Source organism: Setaria italica, chromosome IV (genome assembly GCF_000263155.2).
Source record: "Setaria italica strain Yugu1 chromosome IV, Setaria_italica_v2.0, whole genome shotgun sequence".
Classification (NCBI taxonomy): domain Eukaryota; kingdom Viridiplantae; phylum Streptophyta; class Magnoliopsida; order Poales; family Poaceae; genus Setaria; species Setaria italica.
The window spans coordinates 8,495,345-8,516,583 of record NC_028453.1 but is presented as its reverse complement, the minus strand read 5'-3'; the positions used below and the strand labels follow the sequence as shown (position 1 = coordinate 8,516,583).

Sequence of the window (21,239 nt, the reverse complement as noted above, 5' to 3'; positions counted from 1 at the left end):
TTAATCAGGGCTCATCGCGACGAACTCCAAGAGCACGTCCCTGCTGACATCCGACGGATCTGGGACTTTCTTGACGGCAATGACCACCGGCGACCTCAAGCCGACAGAAGTCATGCGCTTCCTCATCAAATCATCCTTGAAGATGCAGCAGCAGGAACATCACGCCCGGCAATGGACCGGAGTCATCCTCTCCCCCGTCAAGTCGAAGCGGAGGCCGCGATGAAAGAGATAGAAGAACAGTACATCCGTCTTCTGATAGAACTAGGTCGGGCTGAGAGAGAGCTTAAGAAAAGGCGTGGTTAATTATTTTTTGTTCTAAGGGCGACTTGTACCGTGTCGGCCGTGTAACCCATCGCCCGTACCAAATAAAATATATCGGCCGATTTGGACGATTATGTTTTTTCTCTAGACGATTCCTTTTGTATCGGTTGTGTGCTTGTTCATCGTGGTTGATCCTTATGCTCCGACCCATATACTAGGATAGTACCTTTTCAAGTATCTTCCGTTCAGAGCCCTAGTAAACTCTTCTCCTTCGATCGTTTCCAAAATATAGGCGTTTCCTGGAGCACATCTGCCGATTTTATATGGCCCTTCCCACGTAGGGGACCACTTACCGAATTTAGGATCTTTCGACCCGATCGACAACACTAACTTCCATACCAGGTCTCCCGGAGAGAATTGTTTGACTTTGACCTCCTTATCATACCATCTGGCCACTTTGTTCTTGTTTTCTTCAATACTTATCAAAGCTCTCAATCGTTGGCCAGCCAAGTCATCAAGTTCCCTTTTCATGAGTGAGGAGTAGTCGTCGGCCGCCAACTGGTCCTGGAGCGAGGTGCGTCTCGACCCTGCCCTCAATTCCCATGGTAGTACCGCCTCGTGACCGTACACCAACTGATAAGGAGACATCTTGGTAGCCCCATGGCAAGCCATCCTGTATGCCCATAGGGCTTCAGTCAGACATAAATGCCATTTTTTTCGGCTGTTCCTCTATCTTCCTTTTGATTAACTTAATTATCCCTTTGTTGGAAGACTCGGCCTAGCCATTAGCTTGGTCATAATACGGAGAGGAGTTTAACAATTTGATTCCCATGTCGGCCGTGAACTCCTCGAATTCTCCTGATGTAAACATCGTCCCTTGATCGGTCGTGATAGTCTAGGGAATGCCGAAACGGTAGACAATATGGTCCTTACAAAGTCAACCATAGCAGCCGATGTTACGGCCTTTAACGGAATTGCCTCCACCTATTTGGTGAAATAGTAAGTGGCCACCAGAATCAACTTGTGCCCTTTGCTTGACGGAAGATAAATTTGGCCGATGAGGTCTATTCCCCAACCTCTGAACGGCCATGGTTTGATAATGGGATTCATGACCGATGCGGGCGCACGTTGGACATTCCCGTATTTCTGACAATCCTGGCATCCTTTATAATATTCGAAGCAATCTTTGAGGATCGTCGGCCAGTAATACCAATTATTCCTAATCATCCATTTCATCTTATGTGCCGACTGGTGGGCTCTACACACTCCTTCATGGATTTCTCCCATCAGAGTCTTAGCCTCCTCCGTTCCTAGACACTTGAGTAGGACGCCATCGATTGTTCGGTAGAACAAGTCGTCTTCCAGTAACACATATTTGGTAGCATGGAAACGTACCCGCCGATCCACTTTCTTAGATGGATCTTTCAGGTAATCGGCAATCTCCTTTCGCCAGTCATTGGCCACGAGCTCTAGAGCCATAGCGCCTTGAATCGGCCGATACCCAGATGCGTGCTGGGCGAGCTTGTTGGCATCCTCGTTGTGATTCCTTGGGATGTGCTCAATAACTGCAGACTTGAATTCTTTCAGAAGCTGCAAGCAATCTTCGTAATAAATCCTCAACACATCGTCCTTGGACTCGGACCTCCCTGTTAATTGATCCACGATAAGCATGGAATCCCCAAAAATTTCGACAGAATTAGCCTTGACTTCCCTTAATAATTGTAACCCCTTCAGCACAACTCGGTACTCTGCTTGATTGTTAGTGGCGGATGCTTCTATCGGCAGAGAGAAATCATAGCTTGCCCCCCGAGGCGATATGAGGACGATGCCGATTCCTGATCCGGCCCCACTTGACGATCCATCAAAGTATAAGGTCCAAGGTACTGATTCTACGAAGGTAGCCTCTGGTCCGCAGTGCTGGGCAACGAAATTGGCCATGACCTGACCCTTAACGGCTTTTGCCGATTCATATCAAAGGTCAAACTCCGACAAAGCCAAGATCCATTTTCTGATTCGTCCTTTCAAAATCGGCAATGACAGCATGTATTTTACCACGTCGTCCTTGCATACGACCACACATTCCGCTGATAGCAAATAGTGCCTGAGTTTGGTGCATGAGAAGTAAAGGCATAGGCACAACCGCTCTACTGGAGGATACCTTGTTTCGGCGTCCAGAAGTCTTCTACTGACATAATAAATTACCCGTTCCTTTCCCTCGAACTCCTGGACCAAAGCCGACCCAATAGCTCGTTCATCGGCTGATAAATATAGTTTAAACGGCCTACCAGTTTGAGGTGGGACCAATACCGGTGGTGAGACCAAGTACTGCTTGATATCTTCCAATGCCTTGTGTTGCTCTTCCCCCCATATGAACTCCTGGTCGGGCTTCAACTTTAATAATGGTGTGAAGGCTTGGATTCGCCCAGATAGATTAGATATGAATCTTCTGATGAAATTCACCTTGTCGATTAGCGATTGCAATTCAGTTTTATTCTGCGGGGCCACGACTTTGTTGATGGCCGCTATGGTCTTCCGATTGATTTCTATTCCCCGCTCATGCACCATGAATCCTAAGAATTGTCCGGCGGATACGCCGAAAGCACACTTATTCGGGTTCATCTTCAGCCCATGTTTCTTAGGGCATTCCAATACCTGTCGTAAATCAGCCAGATGCTCCTGGTGTCCTTTTGATTTGACTACGACGTCGTCGATGTAGATTTCTACTAGTATGCCGATAAGTTTGTGAAATATATAATTCATGGCTCTCTGATACGTAGCGCCGGCGTTTTTCAAGCCGAAAGTCATTACCACCCACTTGAATAAACCAAGGTGACCCGGGCATCTGAAGGCTGTTTTGGATATGTCCTCTTCGGCCATTAGTATCTGATTGTACCCAGCATTTCCATCCATGAAACTAATAACCTTGTGTCCTGCGGCGGCATCTATCAGCACATCGGTCGTCGACATGGGGTATCCGTCCATTGGTGTGGCCGGATTGAGATTCCTGAAATCGACGCATACGCGTAGCTTTCCGTTCTTCTTGTATACTGGTACAATGTTGGAGATCCATTCGACATAACGGCATTGCCGAATAAATTTTGCTTCGATTAGCCGCGTTATTTCAGCCTTTATGTCTGGTAGGATTTTAGGATTACACCGCCGTGCAGGCTGTTGATACGGCCGATACCCCGGCTTTATGGGTAACCGATGCTCAACAATAGATCGGTCTAATCCGGGCATCTCATGGTATTCCCAAGCAAAGCAATCCTTAAATTCTCTCAACAAACTTGTCAATTTACATTTGTATTCTGGCTCCAAATTTGCACTAATATATGTCGGCCTTGGTTTGGTGCCATCGCCTAAGTCTATCATTTCTAATGAATCGGCCGACGTGAACCCGTGTCCCAGCTTCCCATCTTCTCGGGCGAACTGATCCATTTAGTCTGAGTCTTCGGAGCCGACTGCTCGGATCGGCTGTAGGCCAAAGTCGGACACCTTCAAGAAGTCAGTGTCCCATATTCTCCCGGATATGCACCTGATGGTTTCGCAGCTCCACTGCTGCGTGTCAGCTGCCGCGATGCTGTATGCGGAATCGGCGGTGACCACCTCAATGTTGTCGCCGACCCATTGTACGAGGCATTGATGCATTGTAGACGGGATACAGCAATTTGCATGTATCCAGTCTCAGGCCGAGTAACATGTTGTAGGACCCCTTGCCATTAATGATAAAGAAAGTAGTAGGAAGGGTCTTACTGCCGATGGTGAGATCGACGCAGAGAGCGCCGCGAGCGGGGGATACGTTGCCCTCGAAGTCCTTGAGCATCATATCTGTCCTGGTCAGGTCGTCGTCGCTCTTCCCTAGCTTCCGGAACATGGCGTACGGCATGATGTTGACTGCAGCTCCTCCGTCTACCAGTAATCTGGTGATGGGTCGGCCGTTGACATGCCCTTTAAGAAACAACGCTTTCAGGTCTTGTCGTTTGTCATCTTCGGGCTTCTCGAATGTGGCTGTCATTGGCTCCAAAACCAATTGTGCCATCTGCTCTTCTATTGCCGTATGAAAACCATGTCGATGTTGGCTGCCGATTCGTCGCCTCCTCTGTCGTTTCTTTTGGGGCGCCATACCTGAGACCTATCGTTCTTCTCGTCTGTCGTATGCCCTTGCTCTTCCTCCTGTTGTTCCCACTGGCGGAGACATTGGATTCTTCATTTTTGAGACTTGGTCAATCCATCGGGGCACCACCTGGGGTTCACCGGTTTGGTTTGTGGTCTAGCACGTTCCCATTCTGGTTCGCGTCCTAAAGGGTTCTCATCTGACACCCGAGCATCGGCCATTTCTTCAAGTCGACTGTGGACGCTAACCTTATTTTCTGGCCGGTCATGTCGATCAAATCTGCCCCCCGGCCCATCATCGCGCCTGCCTTCCGACCGGTCATATCGGTCACTTCTGCCCCCCAGCCGATCACGTACTGGAGGGCGCCGGTCGTCTTGGTCGTGCCAGTTCCTGCTGATCGGCTCTGATTTCCCATCTCTGGAGCGAGACCTGCTAAACGGCCGATTGTTACGATATGGGCCGTTGCACTCAAGGCAATTATCGGCCGAAGGCAACCTGAGGTTGCTTTCCCAACAGTGGATGAAGAACCGACATCGCCAGTGATCTTCATGTTGCCGCATTTCTTCTTCCCGGGATCTTGAGCGTTCATGTTGCCGCTGACACTTATTGAGCAGAAATTGGGAAGTAATGGGCCTTCGTGGTTCTCCCATCCCGTCGTCATCATCTTCCATCCGTCGTTTTCCTTTGACGTCTTCGGGTGTTGCTTGATTCCTAGGGTCCACGGTGCCGTTTTGCTTAGCCGATTCGGACGTCAGTACCTTGGTTTGGAGCGAATTCCTCCCTGTGTCAACCATGTTGGTGGGGAAGGGGTGCTGGTCGATCTTCATCGGCTTGGTCGATTTCGTTGGAACTTCAAATTTAAGTCTGCCTTGCTCGATGATGGACTGTATCTGCTGCCGGAAGATTTTGCATTCGTTTGTATCATGGGAGGTAGCGTTATGCCACTTGCAATATTTCATCTTTTTCAGCTGTTCGGTAGAAGGAATCGTATGGTACGGCGAGAGCTTGATCTGTCCTTCCTGGAGGAGGAGGTCGAAGATTTTATCAGCCTTTGATGTGTCAAATCCGAACGTTTCCGGCTCCTTCTTTCCGAACGGACATGATATTGGCTTCTTCCCTTTAACCCATTCCGCAAGGCCGATTTCTGTGTCTTCTTCGGTTTCAACCTCTTCTAAGTATGCCACCTTCTTCTGAAAGTTCCTCCGTGGATCGAAAGGACGTACCTCTTGACCAGACAATCGGTGGACGAATTGGCTTAAGCTCTCAAACTCCTGTGAGGCATATTTTTCTTTGATATGAGGTAGGAGACCTTGGAAGGCTATATCGGCCAACTGTGCATCAGTCAGGGCTAGGGAATAGCATTTGTTCCTGATCTCGCTGAACCTTTGCACATATGAGGAAATTGGCTCGTCGCTTCTCTGTCTGAGGCTGGTTAAATCGGATAACTTCATCTCATGTATTCCGGCGTAGAAGTATTTATGAAATTGCCTTTCCAGATCGGCCCATGTAATTATCAAGTTGGGCGGTAACGTGGTGAACCACTGGAAGGCCGACCCAGACAGGGATGACGAGAAAAGGCGCACCCGTAGAGCATCCTGCGCCGCTGCTTCCCCGCATTGGATGATGAATCTGTTCACGTGTTCCACAGTTGAGGTGTCGTCCAGTCTCGAAAACTTGGTGAAATCAGGAACTTTATACTGATGGGGAAACGGCAGTGAGTCGTATGTAGGCGGGTATGGTGTCTTGTATGTGTAAGTCTGCACCTTCAACTTTAAGCCGAACTGTTCATGAATCACCTCTGCGATGCGTGCCGACCAGTCCAGCTGTTGCTGGTGTAGCGTCGGCTGGGGCATTGGTACGTGCTAGTATATTGGCGGCGGGATGACTTGATGATGAGTGAAAGCGTGCGACATCTAATGTGTCATAGCCGGCTGCATAGTCAGGTCGGCTGTTTGAATGAGCCGCCTGCTTCGTCATACAGTACGAGCGGCGCAACGCCCCGGAGTACTTCCGTTGATTCTGCTGCCCTGCTCATCTCTGGTGCGACGGGCTGGTACTGCAGCATAGTTGGCCGAGCGGCCGCCTGGAAAGATGCCTGGAGTTGGGGACTTCCATGGTTGGCCGGTTGATCCTGGACGGCCGTCACTGATGGTGCCCCCCAAGGCGCTGGATTTAACGGAGGAAACTGCACGGAGGACAACTGAATGGGACGTGGCTGGAGGTATTGAGCGCCATTAAACCCCATAGGGATCGATGATGAGGAAGCGCCAGAACCCCCAACTGGAATTTGGGTCGGCTGAGAAGCCGAATAAGGTGCATTTGAATAACTCTTATTCGGAGCCGTCATCGGCGGAGCATATGCCGGCCCCTGGTACCCTTGAGATACACCGCTAGCTAAGGAGCTGATGACGGCATTGTATACCGTATTAGAAATCACCGGAGATTGATCGATGAAAGCTTGATAGATAGATTGTTGAACCATCTCGGACATCTTGTCCGAGTCCTCGGTGATTGTGATCTGGCGGGGAGTTGGAAACGGAGTCTTTTTGACAGTCTCCCCGCTCCTGGTGCGACTGAAGGACTGCAGACATGTCTTCCGGTAGTATGCCATCTGCTTCTCTAATTCTTCCCTCTGGTCGTCCCTGAGATCTGCTTCTGTCACTTCGATGACGTTATCTTCGGAGACTTCAGCAGCTTTCGACTTAGTGGCGGTTGTATTGGTCCCACTAGGTGTGCCAAAAGTGTGTTGGCGCTAGAAATCAGCTGATCGGATTCCCAGCGTCGGACACACGACCCGGGAGAATCTGCTTAGCTCCTGTTCGGGTGATCGTCCTGGTGCGGTTCGCGCGGCGTGCCAGCCAATCTGACCTGTTGATTGGCAAGGAAAGAAACGTGTCAGATCCTAGAGGTTGCGATCGGCTAAGTTTCCGATCTCGAGAAAGCTTATCAGCGAATCGGCCGATTTACCATAATAAAGAAATCGGCTATGATGCAGCCGATTACCAAGTAGCGTTAATAAAGAAAACTGCTGGAGCAATCTAGACAACGCTACAGTAGCAACACTAGGAACAGATCTAATCGGCTATGCGTAAAATGAATAGATTAAAGAACGAAGTACAAGAAAAGCCGAAATTATCGATTCCTAGCTGGATAACTAGTGATAAAACCAGAACAACAGGTAAAACCTAGAATTCTAGTAAATATCGATAACTAATGAATAAATCTAAACGAAACGACAGCGATGCACCCGAAGTTAAAGCTTAGAATTTACTCGATAAGTGGAACTTACAAGATCGGCCGGAGGTCAAGTTCATGCAGCCCCGCCAACCCGTACGAACTCGTGAAAAAGAAGAAAGGTGTTGGCGAAGTCGCCTGCTTGAAAGTAAGTACGAGGAAATAGTAGTTTGTTGTATTGAGTTGATGATGATTACAGATCTACAAGGGTGGCTATTTATAGCCTGTTACAAACGACTTCTTATCCGACTAGAACTCTATCTCTAAATTTAAACAGAAAATGAATTTTTACAAGTACGATTCGTACTAGGTTGATTATCATGCGCTTCATGGGCTGATTCCCTCTTCATCTTCATAATCCTTTTTAGACCCACACCGGCCCAACTATTCCAGCCTCCTAATCGGCCGACCATCTCATCGGCAAGGGACAACCGATTAGGACCCACACGTCGGGGGCTCAGACTACTCCGACCCTGGAAACTAAGGTCAGGCAAGGCGGAACTCCAAGGGTTAATCGACCGATCCTCGACTGTAGCATTAATCGGCCGATCCTCAACTGTAGCACCAACCAACCGATCCTTGACTGTAGCACCAATCGGCCGATTTCCAATCTTCGCCCTTGCATCTCGCCGCATCTTCTAATTTCTTCCTCTCCTAACGCCGATTTTACTCGTGTCGAAATCTGGCGTCAACAGTAACCCATGAAATTGTCCTCTCATATTTGAAGCTCCATCATATCCTTGCCCTCTAATCTTGGAAATAGATAGACCATATCTTCTAAGCATAGTATCCAATGCTTCTTTTAGTGAAGTTGATGTGGTGTCAGAAACATGTTCAATGCCAAGAAACCTCTCAATCACACTTCCTTTATCATTGACAAACCTACAAGAGAAAAGAGAAAATAGTGTTATTTGAAAGCAACAAAACAAAACCAATAAAATAACCAAATAGAGAGAAGGTATATACCTCACAACCACAACCATTTGTTCCTTAATAGATGCATCACGAGCCTCGTCGACAAGAACCGCAAAACAATGATCTCCTATTTTACTTTTAATTAACTCACTTGTCTCCTCTGCACAAGCCCTAGCCAAATCTTTCTGAACCATTGGACTACTCATTTGATTATTCCCTGGAGCATTTTCACCAGTCACAAGTGCAGCCTTAGGATCCTTCTTTTTGTACCATTCGAGCATCTCCATAAAGTTCCCTTTATTTCTTGATGTTTTAGACTCATCATGTCCACGAAAGGCTAGAGCTTGCAAATGGAGAAATCTAGCAATGCCTAACATGATACTTAAACGAGCTTTATATGCCTCCTCTTCTGCTGCACTTGTAACAGACCATACATGTCCAACACTTTGCCTCTGATTTTTGAAATCAAGTGCACGCTTTCTTGCATTATTATGAAAGCCATCAATTGATTGAGCATGCTCCTTGAAACAATTCTTTGCATTCTTCCAATTTCTAAATCCAACTTTGGTGAATGTATCATTACTATGAAACCCAGCTTGTTGTGGCTTAAAGAGATAACAATAAAAGCAATAAGCTGCATCCTTGGCTACACTGTACTCTAACCAATCAAATTGATCAAACCATGATCCAACAAATCCTCTTGATTTACCTTTACCATCTTTTTTCATTTTTGGAAACTTATGACCAGCTGGCCTATATGGACCTATTTGTAGATATGCTCTCCTTGCCTCATCCCTAATGTCATGATGAAAATTATCAATTGGCTTCCTTTCTCCTGGATCAGCAACTATATCTCTCATATCAAGTTCAATCCGTGGTCTTTTTTGCTCAACCCGGCTCTCTACACTTTCGGCACTACTCTTTTTAGCATAGTATTTCTCCATTCTAAGTTATGATTATGAAATGTTGCAATTGCAAACTAAGACTCAAATACTTCCTGCTCAAATCAATGAAATGAAATATTCATTATCATTACTTTGCATAGAAATAGCAATTTCAAAAAAAATTACATACCGGAGCAGGGGAGCAATTTCAATAGACATAGGTGAACAGAACAGGGGCCGGCCGGCGGCCGCCGGGCATGGGCGCGCTGCGCGGCCGGCGGGGGCCGGGGGGCGGGCCTGCGGGTGGGGGCGCGGTCGCGCGGGGCCGCAGGTGGCGGCGCACTGGCGGCCGGCGGGGGCACGGCCGCGCGGGGCCGCGGGCGGCCGGAGGGGGTGTAGTGTGCGGGCGGCCGGCGAAGGGCGCGGCCGCGCGGGGCCGTGGGCGGCCGGTGGGGTCGCAGCGCGCGGGCGGCCGGCAAAGGGCGCGGCGCGCGGGGCGCCGGGGCCGCGGGAGGGCGGCGCGTGGACGACGGCGAGCTGGGCGGGCGGCCGGGCGCCTGGAGGCGAGTCGAGCAGGAGGACTGGAGTTGGGGGAGCCGGGAGGCCGCACCGTGCACGTGCACATGGGCCGGCCGGAGGCAGTGCTAGGCTGCTAGGGCAACAGCCAACGGGAGGTGTTGGGCCGCCTGGGCGCCTGGGCTAACTTTTCTTCGGGGTGGGCTAATGGGCCAAAATGCTTTTTTATACTATTTTTATGAAGAAGTTTTCCACTGCTCTTGGGCCTCACCCCGGGCTGCAGCCCGGGCAGCCCGGGGCCCAGATCCGCCCCTGTTGATAGCGATACGCCTACGGTAACTTTGTAAACTTAAGAATCTATCAACCTAGTCTCATAAAGATACATGTGCCTTCCATAGCAGTGAGTGTCGATGTTTTAAATTCGGCAACCTACCGAGGGGTACCCGAGGTAGTGTTTTGTGCGTGGGGCTCGCCGAAGACCAAGAACATGAAGGTGAACTCGAACACATGATTTAGACATGTTCAGGCCACTTATATCGCGTGATACTCTACGTCCTGTGTGTTAGTTGATTGTATTGATTGATAAGATGTTTGGAGGGGGTCCCTGCCTCACCTTATATTGTCGGGGGTAGGGTTACAGGTCGGTTGTTGTACAAGAGTGCTAGTCGGATTCGACCAGAGAGTCCTAATCTAGTTGCTACGAGTAGTTTCCTAATCCTTGACTAGTCCTTGTCCGCTATGTAGATCACGCCATCCTGCACCGTAGTCTCCATGTTTGATACATCTTGGTGTACAGTCCAGTATTGTAGAACTATCCAATCCTCCCAATAGACTCATAGGTGTATTGCCGACAATGAGTACATGTGCAACTCTTCCTATGCTCCGCCACAGCCCCCTTTCTACCACTACAGCCTTCCTTAGTTATTGGGTGAATATTCCATCCGAGAAACTTGAATTATTCCATATCTAACCTCATCGGGCGACCATGGCTTTGGATTGGGTAAAAATTAGATCCTACTTCCTCCGTTCCAAATTATAGGTTATTTTGAATTTTCTAGATGCATAGATACTATTATGCATCTAGACATAGGGTATATCTAATTACATAACAAAATTTATAACAAAATTTATGAATCTAAAAATCAAAACAATTTTTATAATTTAAGACGGAAGGAGTATCTTTCATCTTATTAAAAAAAGTGCAGGACACCTTGTCCGGGCCAATTGGAAAGTGGCCACAGGCCAGTTGATCGCCCGTTCTGATCAGAGCCCGAGCACTCAGATTAAGTTAATCGACACTTAGCTAGCTGTACCTGTTCCATTTGCTTCTGAGTTCTATCGTCAGCGCTATCCGTCTTCCACTAAGTGTGTCTACTCGTCAAACAAGAACCATTGGAAAATTTCAGAGGCGGTAAAAAAGGCTGACAAAAGGAAGAGGATAAGGGGAAAAACTCCTAACTACTCGGACTCGCGACGCGCCATCTCGCACCTTGATCGGAGGCGCAACCAACTCGTGGTTGCAGTCCCAAATCGCCCAGCTGTGGTCCGGCTGGTTTTGATGGTCCAACGCACTCCAAAACCCACGCACATCACCCTACATCGTCATCCCGATCCCGACAGCGCTGGAGCCATCTGAAGGCCGCCACCGTTCTACTCTCGCCATCCCTAGCCAGTCGAGGTGGAGGCCAGAAGGAAGACGATATCTCCTACGCGGTACCCTAACATCGGCATCCCTTTCACCAGCCACTGCCCCAATTGAGATGGATGGCTCGTCGCACAACGTTACCGTCAGTTGATCACTAAACTCTTTCTAAGATGTGTTCATGTTCTAAATGTTAAGATCCTATTTTAGTTAATCTAAGTGATGTAGATTCCTAAATTTGGTATTAGTTAAGCCAAATCGCATCTAGCATGAACCCTAAGATCAAATTTAAGATGCATTTAGCCTTGCCGACTAGATTTTAATGTGCAATTAAGTTAATTGTCCTCGTCAGTGTGCAATTCAATCTATGCCATGAGTCTCTGAGTAAGAAATGCATGTGAATCTAGTCGATTAGATCCTATTTGTTGTGAATCAGTGCCTAAATCAGCCTATCAGTACCAGATTAGGGTTAGTTTCAAGTTTTATTAAGAAATTAAGTACCCTTTTAGTTCGGCTTTAGTCAAGTTTAAGTTACTATCTTGGTCTGTTAAGTTGTCTAAGGCCGAATTAGATACAAATTAAGTCTAAACTCAAGGTTAATTAAGTTCAATTTCATGCCTAAGTTAAGTTATTAGGGTTAGTTCTTCTCTGATTTTACCCAAATTCCCATTGTCTAGCTACAATCCATGTAGCTAAGCACTCACATCATGAAATTAAGATGCGCAAAAGCATGTAGAAGGAGGGGGTCAGGCAAATTTCAAGCTGAATTAAGAAGACCCCAAAGAAGATCCCCAAATCAGAATCCTAACCCTAGGGTTAGGAAACTTGGTTGTCGTTGCGCGAACCGTCAGCTCGCCGCTCATGGATGACGCTCACCTTCCCGGCCAGCCATCAGAGTAGCATAGGTGCACACGACTTGAGTTACCGCATGCGCCCTACCACATCATGGCCGGCGACCCTCTGCGCCGTCTTGTCGACTCCACCCACGGCATCAGATCCGCCCACCAGTTGTCGAGTGGCCTTTAGTTCTTGGCCGCAACCATCGCCGGACTTGAGGCCGGCCGCGCCCTTATGCTTGGGCCGCCCTGCCGTGATGAAGCACTCCAGCGGAGCCCCCCGACAACGTGCCACGCGACTTGGTCGCACGGGCATGATGGCAAGAGGGCTCGCAGAGGTGCTGGTGGTAGGACGGCGGCGCTCCTGACCGGCGGCGGACTGCTCGGGGTTGGGGAAGAAGGAGGCGGAGAGGAGAAACGGCGGTGCGGAGGTGAGAGGCTGCGGTGGCAGGTGAAGAATGGAGCTAGGGCTCCGGGGGACGACCGCTCCGAGGTTTTGATCCCCTGAGAAAGCCGCTCAGCCGTCCATCTTGGATGAACGGTTCAGATGAGGTGCGGCGACAGCTGGGCTCCGAGCCTAGGTGGGTTGAGGGCGGGGTTGGTCTTGGTTGGGCCACCAAGAGACACTGAGCTGAGGCGAGTCGTTACCTTACCTGGGCTAAGACTGCCTTGCGCCAATTGGGTCGTGGCTCCACCGCCGTGCGTGCTGGGCCACCTTGCGCCAGCTGGGCCGCGGCTCCGCCGCCATGCACGCCGAGCTGTTGCTGAGTGAGCTGCGCTGAAAAAGAGATGGGCCGCGTGAGGAGTTGTTGCGCGTGCTCGCACGAGCTGCTGGCATGCCAAGTTGGGTTGCTTGCATGTGCGTCAACGTGGACCGAGCCCAGTTGAGCTGCCTGGGTTTTGGACAAGGTGAAGATGGGCCGCTGGCAGGCCGATTCTAAGCCTAGGCCATTAGTTGCGCTTAAGTTGGGCTATGCGCACCTGGGTTGTTTCGGGCTAATAAAGGGAGGTAGCTGCGGACTAAATTTTGAGTCTGGGCTAGTTTAAGTTGTGCTGGCCCATCCGTAGCTTATCCTTTAAATTTTTTTTCCTGTGCTCTTATTTTAGTTGTTTTAATTGTGCTAAGTTGCGCATAATTAAACTAATTTTAAGAGATGCAATTCTGAGTCAAAAGAACCAACATGAAATTTATTCAGAATTATTTCCTGTTTATTTGGGCATATAATTAATTTTCTGATCAACGTTGTTATTAATTGGTTGTCCATAAATATTTTTACTTAAGTTTTAAGTTATTTTTCTTCTACCCAACGGTGATGCAAAATTATTTCATGTCATTTTAATCATGTCATTTTGCCTTTGCTTCTACCCAACGGTGATGCAAAGTTGTTTATTTATATTTTTTAATCGAGCCAACGCAGATTAAATTCATTGCTTATTATTGTCATCATTACTTATTAAAATTCATTCATTCAGGCTTGACTCCATCTAGCGTCATGAGCTTTATCAATGGCATAGAGAAGCTTGAAGGAGACAACTTCACTACCTGGAAGAATCAGATTTGCTTGGTCCTATGCATTATGAATCGGGACCACTACATGAGACAGGACCTTCCTGTTGCTCCTACTACTCAAGAGGATAATGATACTTCCCTTCCTGAGTGCACTGCTGCCTATGAGAAAGAAAAGGAGCGGTGGGAGCGATCAGACAGGGTGACCCTTATGATAATAGAGTAGACCATAAATCCGGCAATAAGGGGAGCTATCGAGAAAAATCCCAAAAATGCCAAACACTTTATGGAAAAGGTTGAGGAGTATTTCAAAGGCTCCACTAAGGCTAATGCTAGCACCCTCCTGTCTAAATTAATGAACACTAAGTATAATGGGTAAGGCAATGTCAGGGAGCACATCATGAGCCCCTAAGGGATAAGCTCAAGGACTTGAAGTGCCCTCTTAGTGATGATATACTTCTTTACACATCATGCTTTTGTTGCCCTTAGTGTTTGATTCTTTCAAGATCAACTATAATGGCAGCGTCGCGAAGTGGGATATTCCTACACTAATCGCGAAGTGCAGTCAGGAGGAAGAAAGGCTAAGATCTGAGAAGTGCAATTTTACCAACCTCATTAGGCACGAGGTGAATAAGGGCAAAAGTAAGCAGATCATCTCTTTTAAGAAATAAAGAAAAATAAGAAGCCTTATCGACCTCCTCCAAAGAATGATGAATCATCTTCGTCTAAGGGTCATAAATGCCATCACTATAAGGGCTTTGGACACATTAGCACTATGATCAGTTTAAGGAATGGTGTGTCAAAAACGGTAATGATGACTTTATTTCTATAGTTAATGAGTCCCTTTATGTTGATTTTCCATTAAGTAGATGGTGGATTGATTCTGGTGCAACCATTCATGGAGGATTGATTTTTCATTAAAGTAGATGGTGGATTAAGTGGCGCGTGGGTTATAAGAAAGGGGATTCATGCCATTAGAGTTGCAAATGGATTCATGCTGGGATCTCGCATTAGAACTTAACAATAGCTTCAAGCTTCATTTAAATAATGTTCTTTATGTACCGTCGCTTAAGAGAAACTTGATTTCTGTTTCATCGTTAGATTGTGATGGTTATTCATGCAACTTTGGGAACAACAAGTGTGTAATAAGTTTTGACAATAAGATTATTGGTCATGCCCCTTTACATGATAAGCTTTACTTGTTGCCTCTAAGTATTAATTCTTCTGTGATGAATGTAAGTGATGTCAACCATAAGCGAAAGAGAAATATTGAGACTTCGTCGAAATTGTGGCATTTCCGCTTAGATCACATTTTGAAGGGGAGGATGGAGCGTCCCATTAGAGAAGAGATACTTTCAAACTTAGATTTCTCTAACTTAGATCAATGCGTTGACTGCATTAAGGGAAAATTTGCAAAACAAATTAAAAAGGATGGAGCTAAGCGCAGTTCAGGAATATTAGAAATAATTCATACTGATATGTGCGGTCCATTTAATGTAAGATCAATGGATGGTTATAATTATTTCATTACCTTCACTGATGATTTCTCCCACTATGGATATGTTTATCCCATACGCAAAAGGTCTGAAGCACTTGATAAGTTTAAAATCTTTAAAGCTGGAGTAGAAAATCAGCATGACTTAAAAATCAAAGTGGTAAGATCTGACACGGGAGGGGAGTATTATGGGAAACACTCCACATATGGACAAATTCTTAGACCCTTTATCAGATTTTTCCAAGATAATGGCATAGCAGCACAGTATTCCACTTCTGGTGAGCCTCAACAAAATGGTGTTGCTGAGAGAAGAAATTGCACCCTTATGAACATGGTGCGTAGTATGCTCAGTAATTCTACGCTGCCAGTGAGTCTATGGATGGAAGCTTTAAAGACTGCCACACACATTAATAATCGTGTTCCTAGTAAGTCAATCCCTAAGACTCCTTATGAACTTTGGACAGGTAGGAACCCCAACATGAATTATTTACATGTATGGGGCTATGCAGCTGAAGCAAAGATATTTAATCCACAACTTGAAAAATTAGATCCTAAGACCGAAAGCTGCTATTTTATTGGATATCTAAAAAAGTCAAAGGGGTACCACTTTTATTGTCCTAAGCATACCACTAAGTTTGTAGAGACAAGGCATGCTGTCTTCTTAGAGGAAATTGGATGCACCAAGGTTAGGAAAATTGATCTTGAGGAGATTCGGACCTATGAGCCATTACCCATGAGTCAGGATTATTATGCTCCTATGCCTTATACCACAGTTACATCTTAGGTGGTGGAACCTCCGGTAGAAGATGTGGAAGTAACACCTACCACAAGTGAAAATGTAGATGCGCCTGTGATAAGTGAGCATCAAGGTGAAGATGTGGTAGGTGATGTATTGCAAGGGGAGGTCGCTGATGAGCCCGAGGTGGTTTAGTAAGAACCTGCTCAAGTAGAAGCACCACAGCCTCTGAGAAGGTCAACGCGTGAGAGGAAGTCCACCCTTTTCGATGAGTATGTGTACATAAGTGAAAAGGGACACGACATGGGGAAGGTGGATGACCCAAACTCATTTAAGAAAGCCATAAAAAGTGAGCACTCGCATAAGTGGTGCAAAGCCATCGAAGAAGAGTTGAAGTCCATGGAAGCAAATAGAGTATGGGACTTAGTAGAAATTCCTAAAGGAGCCAAGACAGTAGGTTGTAAATGGGTCTACAAAACTAAATATGAATCTAAAGGGAAAATCGAAAGATTCAAAGCAAGACTCGTGGCAAAGGGCTTCGCACAAGTAGAAGGAGTCGATTATAATGAAACCTTCTCACATGTCTCAAAGAAAGATTCATTTAGAATCGTTATGGCTTTAGTAGCTCATTATGATCTTAAGCTATATCAGATGGACGTTAAGACTACGTCCCTTAATGGTGACTTGCATGAGAATGTGTACATGACACAACCGGAAGGTTTTGTTGTGAAAGGCAAGGAACATATGGGATGCAAACTAAGAAAATCCATTTATGGGTTGAAACAAGCGTCCAGACAATGGTACCTTAAGTTTGATGAAGTGATTAAGAGAATTGGCTTCATTGAAAACAAGAAGGACAATTGCATATATGTTAAGACCAAGGGGAGCTCTATAACCATCCTAGTGCTATATGTGGATGACATCCTATTAGCAAGCAGCGATAAGAACGTGCTGCATGAGACGAAGGGTTTTCTCTCATCAAACTTTGACACGAAGGACCTTGGTGATGCCACTTATGTCTTAGGCATTGAGATTCACCGAGACAGGTCCAAAGGTGTATTGGGACTCTCTCAAAGAGCTTACATAGAGAAGGTCCTTAAAAGGTATAATATGCACCAATGTTCAGGCACAGCTGCTCCAGTCGTTAAGGGTGATAAGTTTGGGTCATTCCAAAGCCCCAGGAATCAATTAGAAATTGATTAAATGAGAATGATTCCTTATGATTCAGCTGTTAGAAGCATAATGTACGCACAAGTGTGTATGCACCCTGACTTGGCCTTTATTTGTGGGATGCTTGGAAGATATCAATCTAATCCAGGAATAGGCCACTGGAAAGGAGTTAAGAAAACTTTGCGTTATAAGAATTACATGCTTGCGTATAAGAGAACTGAGAAATTAGAAATATTCAGCTATTCAGACGCTGATTTTGTGGGTTGTATTGATACTAGAAGATCCACGTCAGGTTATGTATTCACACTTGCAAATGGGGCTATATCATGGAAAAGCTCCAAACAAACACAGACAGCTGCATCAACAATGCAAGCTGGGTTTGTGGCATGTTATGAAGCCGTGGGGCAAGTTGTGTGACTTAAGAGTTTCATCCCAGGATTAAGAGTGGTAGACAACATAAGTAGGCCACTAAAATTATAGTGGGATAATAAGTCAGCAGTTTTCTATTTGAATAATAGCAAGTCAAGTGATGTTGCAAAGCACATTGAGATTAAGTACCTTATTGTGAAAGATAGAATCCAAAATCACACTATTGAGTTAGAGCATATAAGTACTAAGAAAATGCTTGTGGATCCATTAACAAAAGGGTTACCTCCCATTATATTCAGTGAACACGTTACCGGCATGGGATTATTGGATAGCCTGTGATCTTGGAGTGTCATAAGACAACCATCTTCCATTATGATAGGTAGTTTTATACATTGTGGGCAACTATGTCACAGTGGGATTTTAATCACCATTGTCACACGTTGTCTCCCTGCATAATTCTGCTTTAAGAATGGCATAAATTATAGGCCTTTAGGTCAAAGGGGAGAATATTGGAAAATTTCAGAGGTGGTCAAAAAGACCAAGAAAAGGAAGAGGATAAGGGAAAAAAACTCCTGACTACTCAGACTCGCGACGCGCTGCCTCACGCCTTGATCGGAGGCGCAACCAACTCGTGGTTGCGACCCCAGATCGCCCAGCGCTATATAAAGAGGGTGGCCCGGCTGGTTTTGATGGTCCAACGCACTTCAAAACCCATGCACGCCATCCTATATCGCCATCCCGATCCCGACGGTGCTGGAGCCATCTGAAGGCCGCCGTCGTTCTACTCTTGCCGTCTTTGGCCAGTCAAGGTGGAGGCCAGAAGGAAGACGAGATCAACTACGCAGTACCCCAACACCGGTGTCCCCTTCACCGACCACTGCCCCAATTGAGATGGCTGACTCGTCGCACAACGTTACCGTCAGTTGATCACTAAACTTTTTCTAAGACGTGTTCATGTTCTAGATGTTAAGATCATGTTTTAGTTAATCTAAAAGATCAACCGCAAAAGTTGACAACGTTACAACCACGTATGTCATGTGTCGAGATTACAAAACAAATTCCTTTACCTTAAAGCGGCGAGGAAACTAGGTAGCTACTAGAACTAATAGCTCATAGATCACTGATTAAGCAGGAGACACCTCACAACAGCTCACAGCACACCGCTAATGGCCACGGCCACGGAGCCCAGGGAGGTGAAGGTGTACGGCGCCTGGGGCAGCGCCCACGCCGCCATGGCCCGGAACGCGCTGGTGCTCAAGGGCGTGCCGTACGAGTACGTGGAGGATGACCTGGACAACAAGAGCGAGACGCTGCTGCGCCTTAACCCCGTCCACGGGGGGAAGGTGCCCGTCCTCGTCGTCGACGGCCGGCCGCTCGCGGAGTCGCTCGTCATCATCGAGTACGTCGACGAGGCGTGGCCCGAGGCCCGCGGGTACCCACCGGCGCTGCTCCCGCGGGAGCCCCCCGCGCGCGCCGCGGCCAGGTTCTGGGCGCGGTTCTTCCACGACGAGGTGTCGCCGCTGTCGCGCGCGGTGGTGCTCGCGGACGCGGAGGCGGAGAGGGCGGAGCTGGCGAGGGAGGTGAAGGCGCGGATGGCCGTGATGGAGGCCGGGGTTGCGGAGGACTTCCGGGGGGGCGACGGCGAGGATGAGGGCCCGTTCGTGCACGGGCGGAGCCCCGGGCTGCTAGACGTCATAGTGGGCTCGTGCGCCGCGGGGATCCGGGTGCTCTCCGCCGTCTCCGGGGTCGAGATCGTGGAGCCCGGGGCGATGCCGCGGGTGCACGCCAGTGTGGCCGCGTTCGACGAGCTCGCCGCCGGGTTCGGCACCACCGTGCCGCACGAGCTCCTCCTCGCGCGGCTCCTCGAGAGGAAGGCGAGGTCTCGCGCCGCGGCCGCGACCGCGTCACGCGTGCGTGCTTGATTTCTGCCTGTGATTGATCTTCAGCGGACCGAGGCCGAGGGAATCTGGACATGTCTAACAAGAACACTGGCACCTTGCTCAGTTGCTCTCTTTGTAAGTTTGTATAAACGTGTTCCTATGTCCAAGCGGCTGTTTGCTTCCAGCATCCCATAGACTGTAGCCATGAGAGCTGAAGTTCACTATCGGAGAAATGGCCTTTCGTCCAGCACCTTTGTACCAGTTAGAATTGGATCCCATCCGGTACTAAAGTCATCCGCCGGCCATCCCCATGGTACCCGCTCCCATCCTATCTTCCTATATCTCTCTCCTCTCTCTCAGCAGTACCACTCTTCTCCTTCCTCTCTTTTCTCTCCTCTCTCTCTCAGCACCGCTCTCTCTCTCTCTCAGTGCAGCGCCAGCCCCCTTCCTCTCCTGTGCCGCTAGCACCTCCTCGGCAGTGAGGAGCAGCGGCGGGTGAGGTGAGGCGGCAGCGGGCGATGAGCGGGCGGGCGGGAGGGCGACGGGTGGCGGGAGGGTGGCCGGGCAGGTGCGGCAGGAGCGCAAAGAGTGGCGGGAGGGTGGCCGGGCGAGTGCGGTGAGAGGTGGGAGGCGAGAGGTGGGAGGATGGCGGGCGGGAGGGCGATGGGAGCGGCGGCGGGGTGCGGGCAATAGGGGCCGTCGGCAGGATGGCGACGGCGGTGGGATGTGGGGTGGCGACGGCGGTGGGATGCGGGGCCGGGGAGAGGGTGGAGGGCTGCGGCGGGGGAGAGGGTGGCGGGCTGAGGACGGGGGCCGAGATTTCTTTTTTTAAAACTTTTTAATATCATTTTAGTACTGATTGTTTCAACCGGTGCTAAAAAGAATCCTTTAGTATCGAACTTGTAGTACCGGTTGCACAACCGGTACTTAAAGGAGTTCCAACTAGGCCATTTGCTGGTAGTAGTTTCCCTCGTTTCATTTTGTATGAGTCTAATTTGTTTTGAGTAAATTTTACCAAACTTCGTGTTTTAGGTCTAGTTTAAGAAATCCATGGATTCTTTAGCTTATAGATATACTCATGTTGGAGATATTTATATATTTTTCTATAAATTTGATCAAAATTAGAGAAATTTAATTTAAACTAAAATTAAAGCAATTTATAGTTTAAAACGGGAAGGAATAATTATGGTTCCCGTCGCTACCGCAGGACAAAATTTGGCTCCATTTTCACATGCCTCCGTTTAGTAGGCAGTTGATGAAGGATGTTGAAGAAGGAACCGAACAAAACAACGATAACTGGATGGAAGCAGGCCTTCGAATTTGGGCGCCGAGCCCACGGGCTAACGCAAAAGAAATAGTCCCGGCCCACAAAGATAACGAGCAAAAGGCCTTAGGGAGGTCCTAGCCCACTACCCACGCGGGCTGATTCAGAAATCGCGCGCGACTGACTTGTCTTGTCACTTCACTGCGAAAGAAAAAAAAAACACGCGTGATTCTGCTGCCCACCCTCCATCTAATCTACCGCCCTACCGGCATCACAAAGCCATGCCGGCCGGCCGGACGGCGGCTGCCGAAGAAGCACGCACAGTGGAGGCGGATGCCGAGAGAACAACTCCTCCCCCACAGGCCACAGCCCATCCCTACTCTTTTCTTATCCAACAGCGCAGAGCCATGTCGATC

General features: G+C 48.0%; 1 protein-coding gene across 1 annotated transcript; it reads left to right on the top strand.

The window, feature by feature from the left end:
* The first annotated feature begins 18,845 nt into the window (after positions 1–18,845).
* LOC101766925 (glutathione S-transferase U10) lies at positions 18,846–19,601 on the top strand. Its single transcript, XM_004966777.1, has one exon. The coding sequence runs from the start codon at positions 18,846–18,848 to the stop codon at positions 19,599–19,601; it is 756 nt and encodes a 251-aa protein (XP_004966834.1).
* Positions 19,602–21,239: the final 1,638 nt, after the last annotated feature.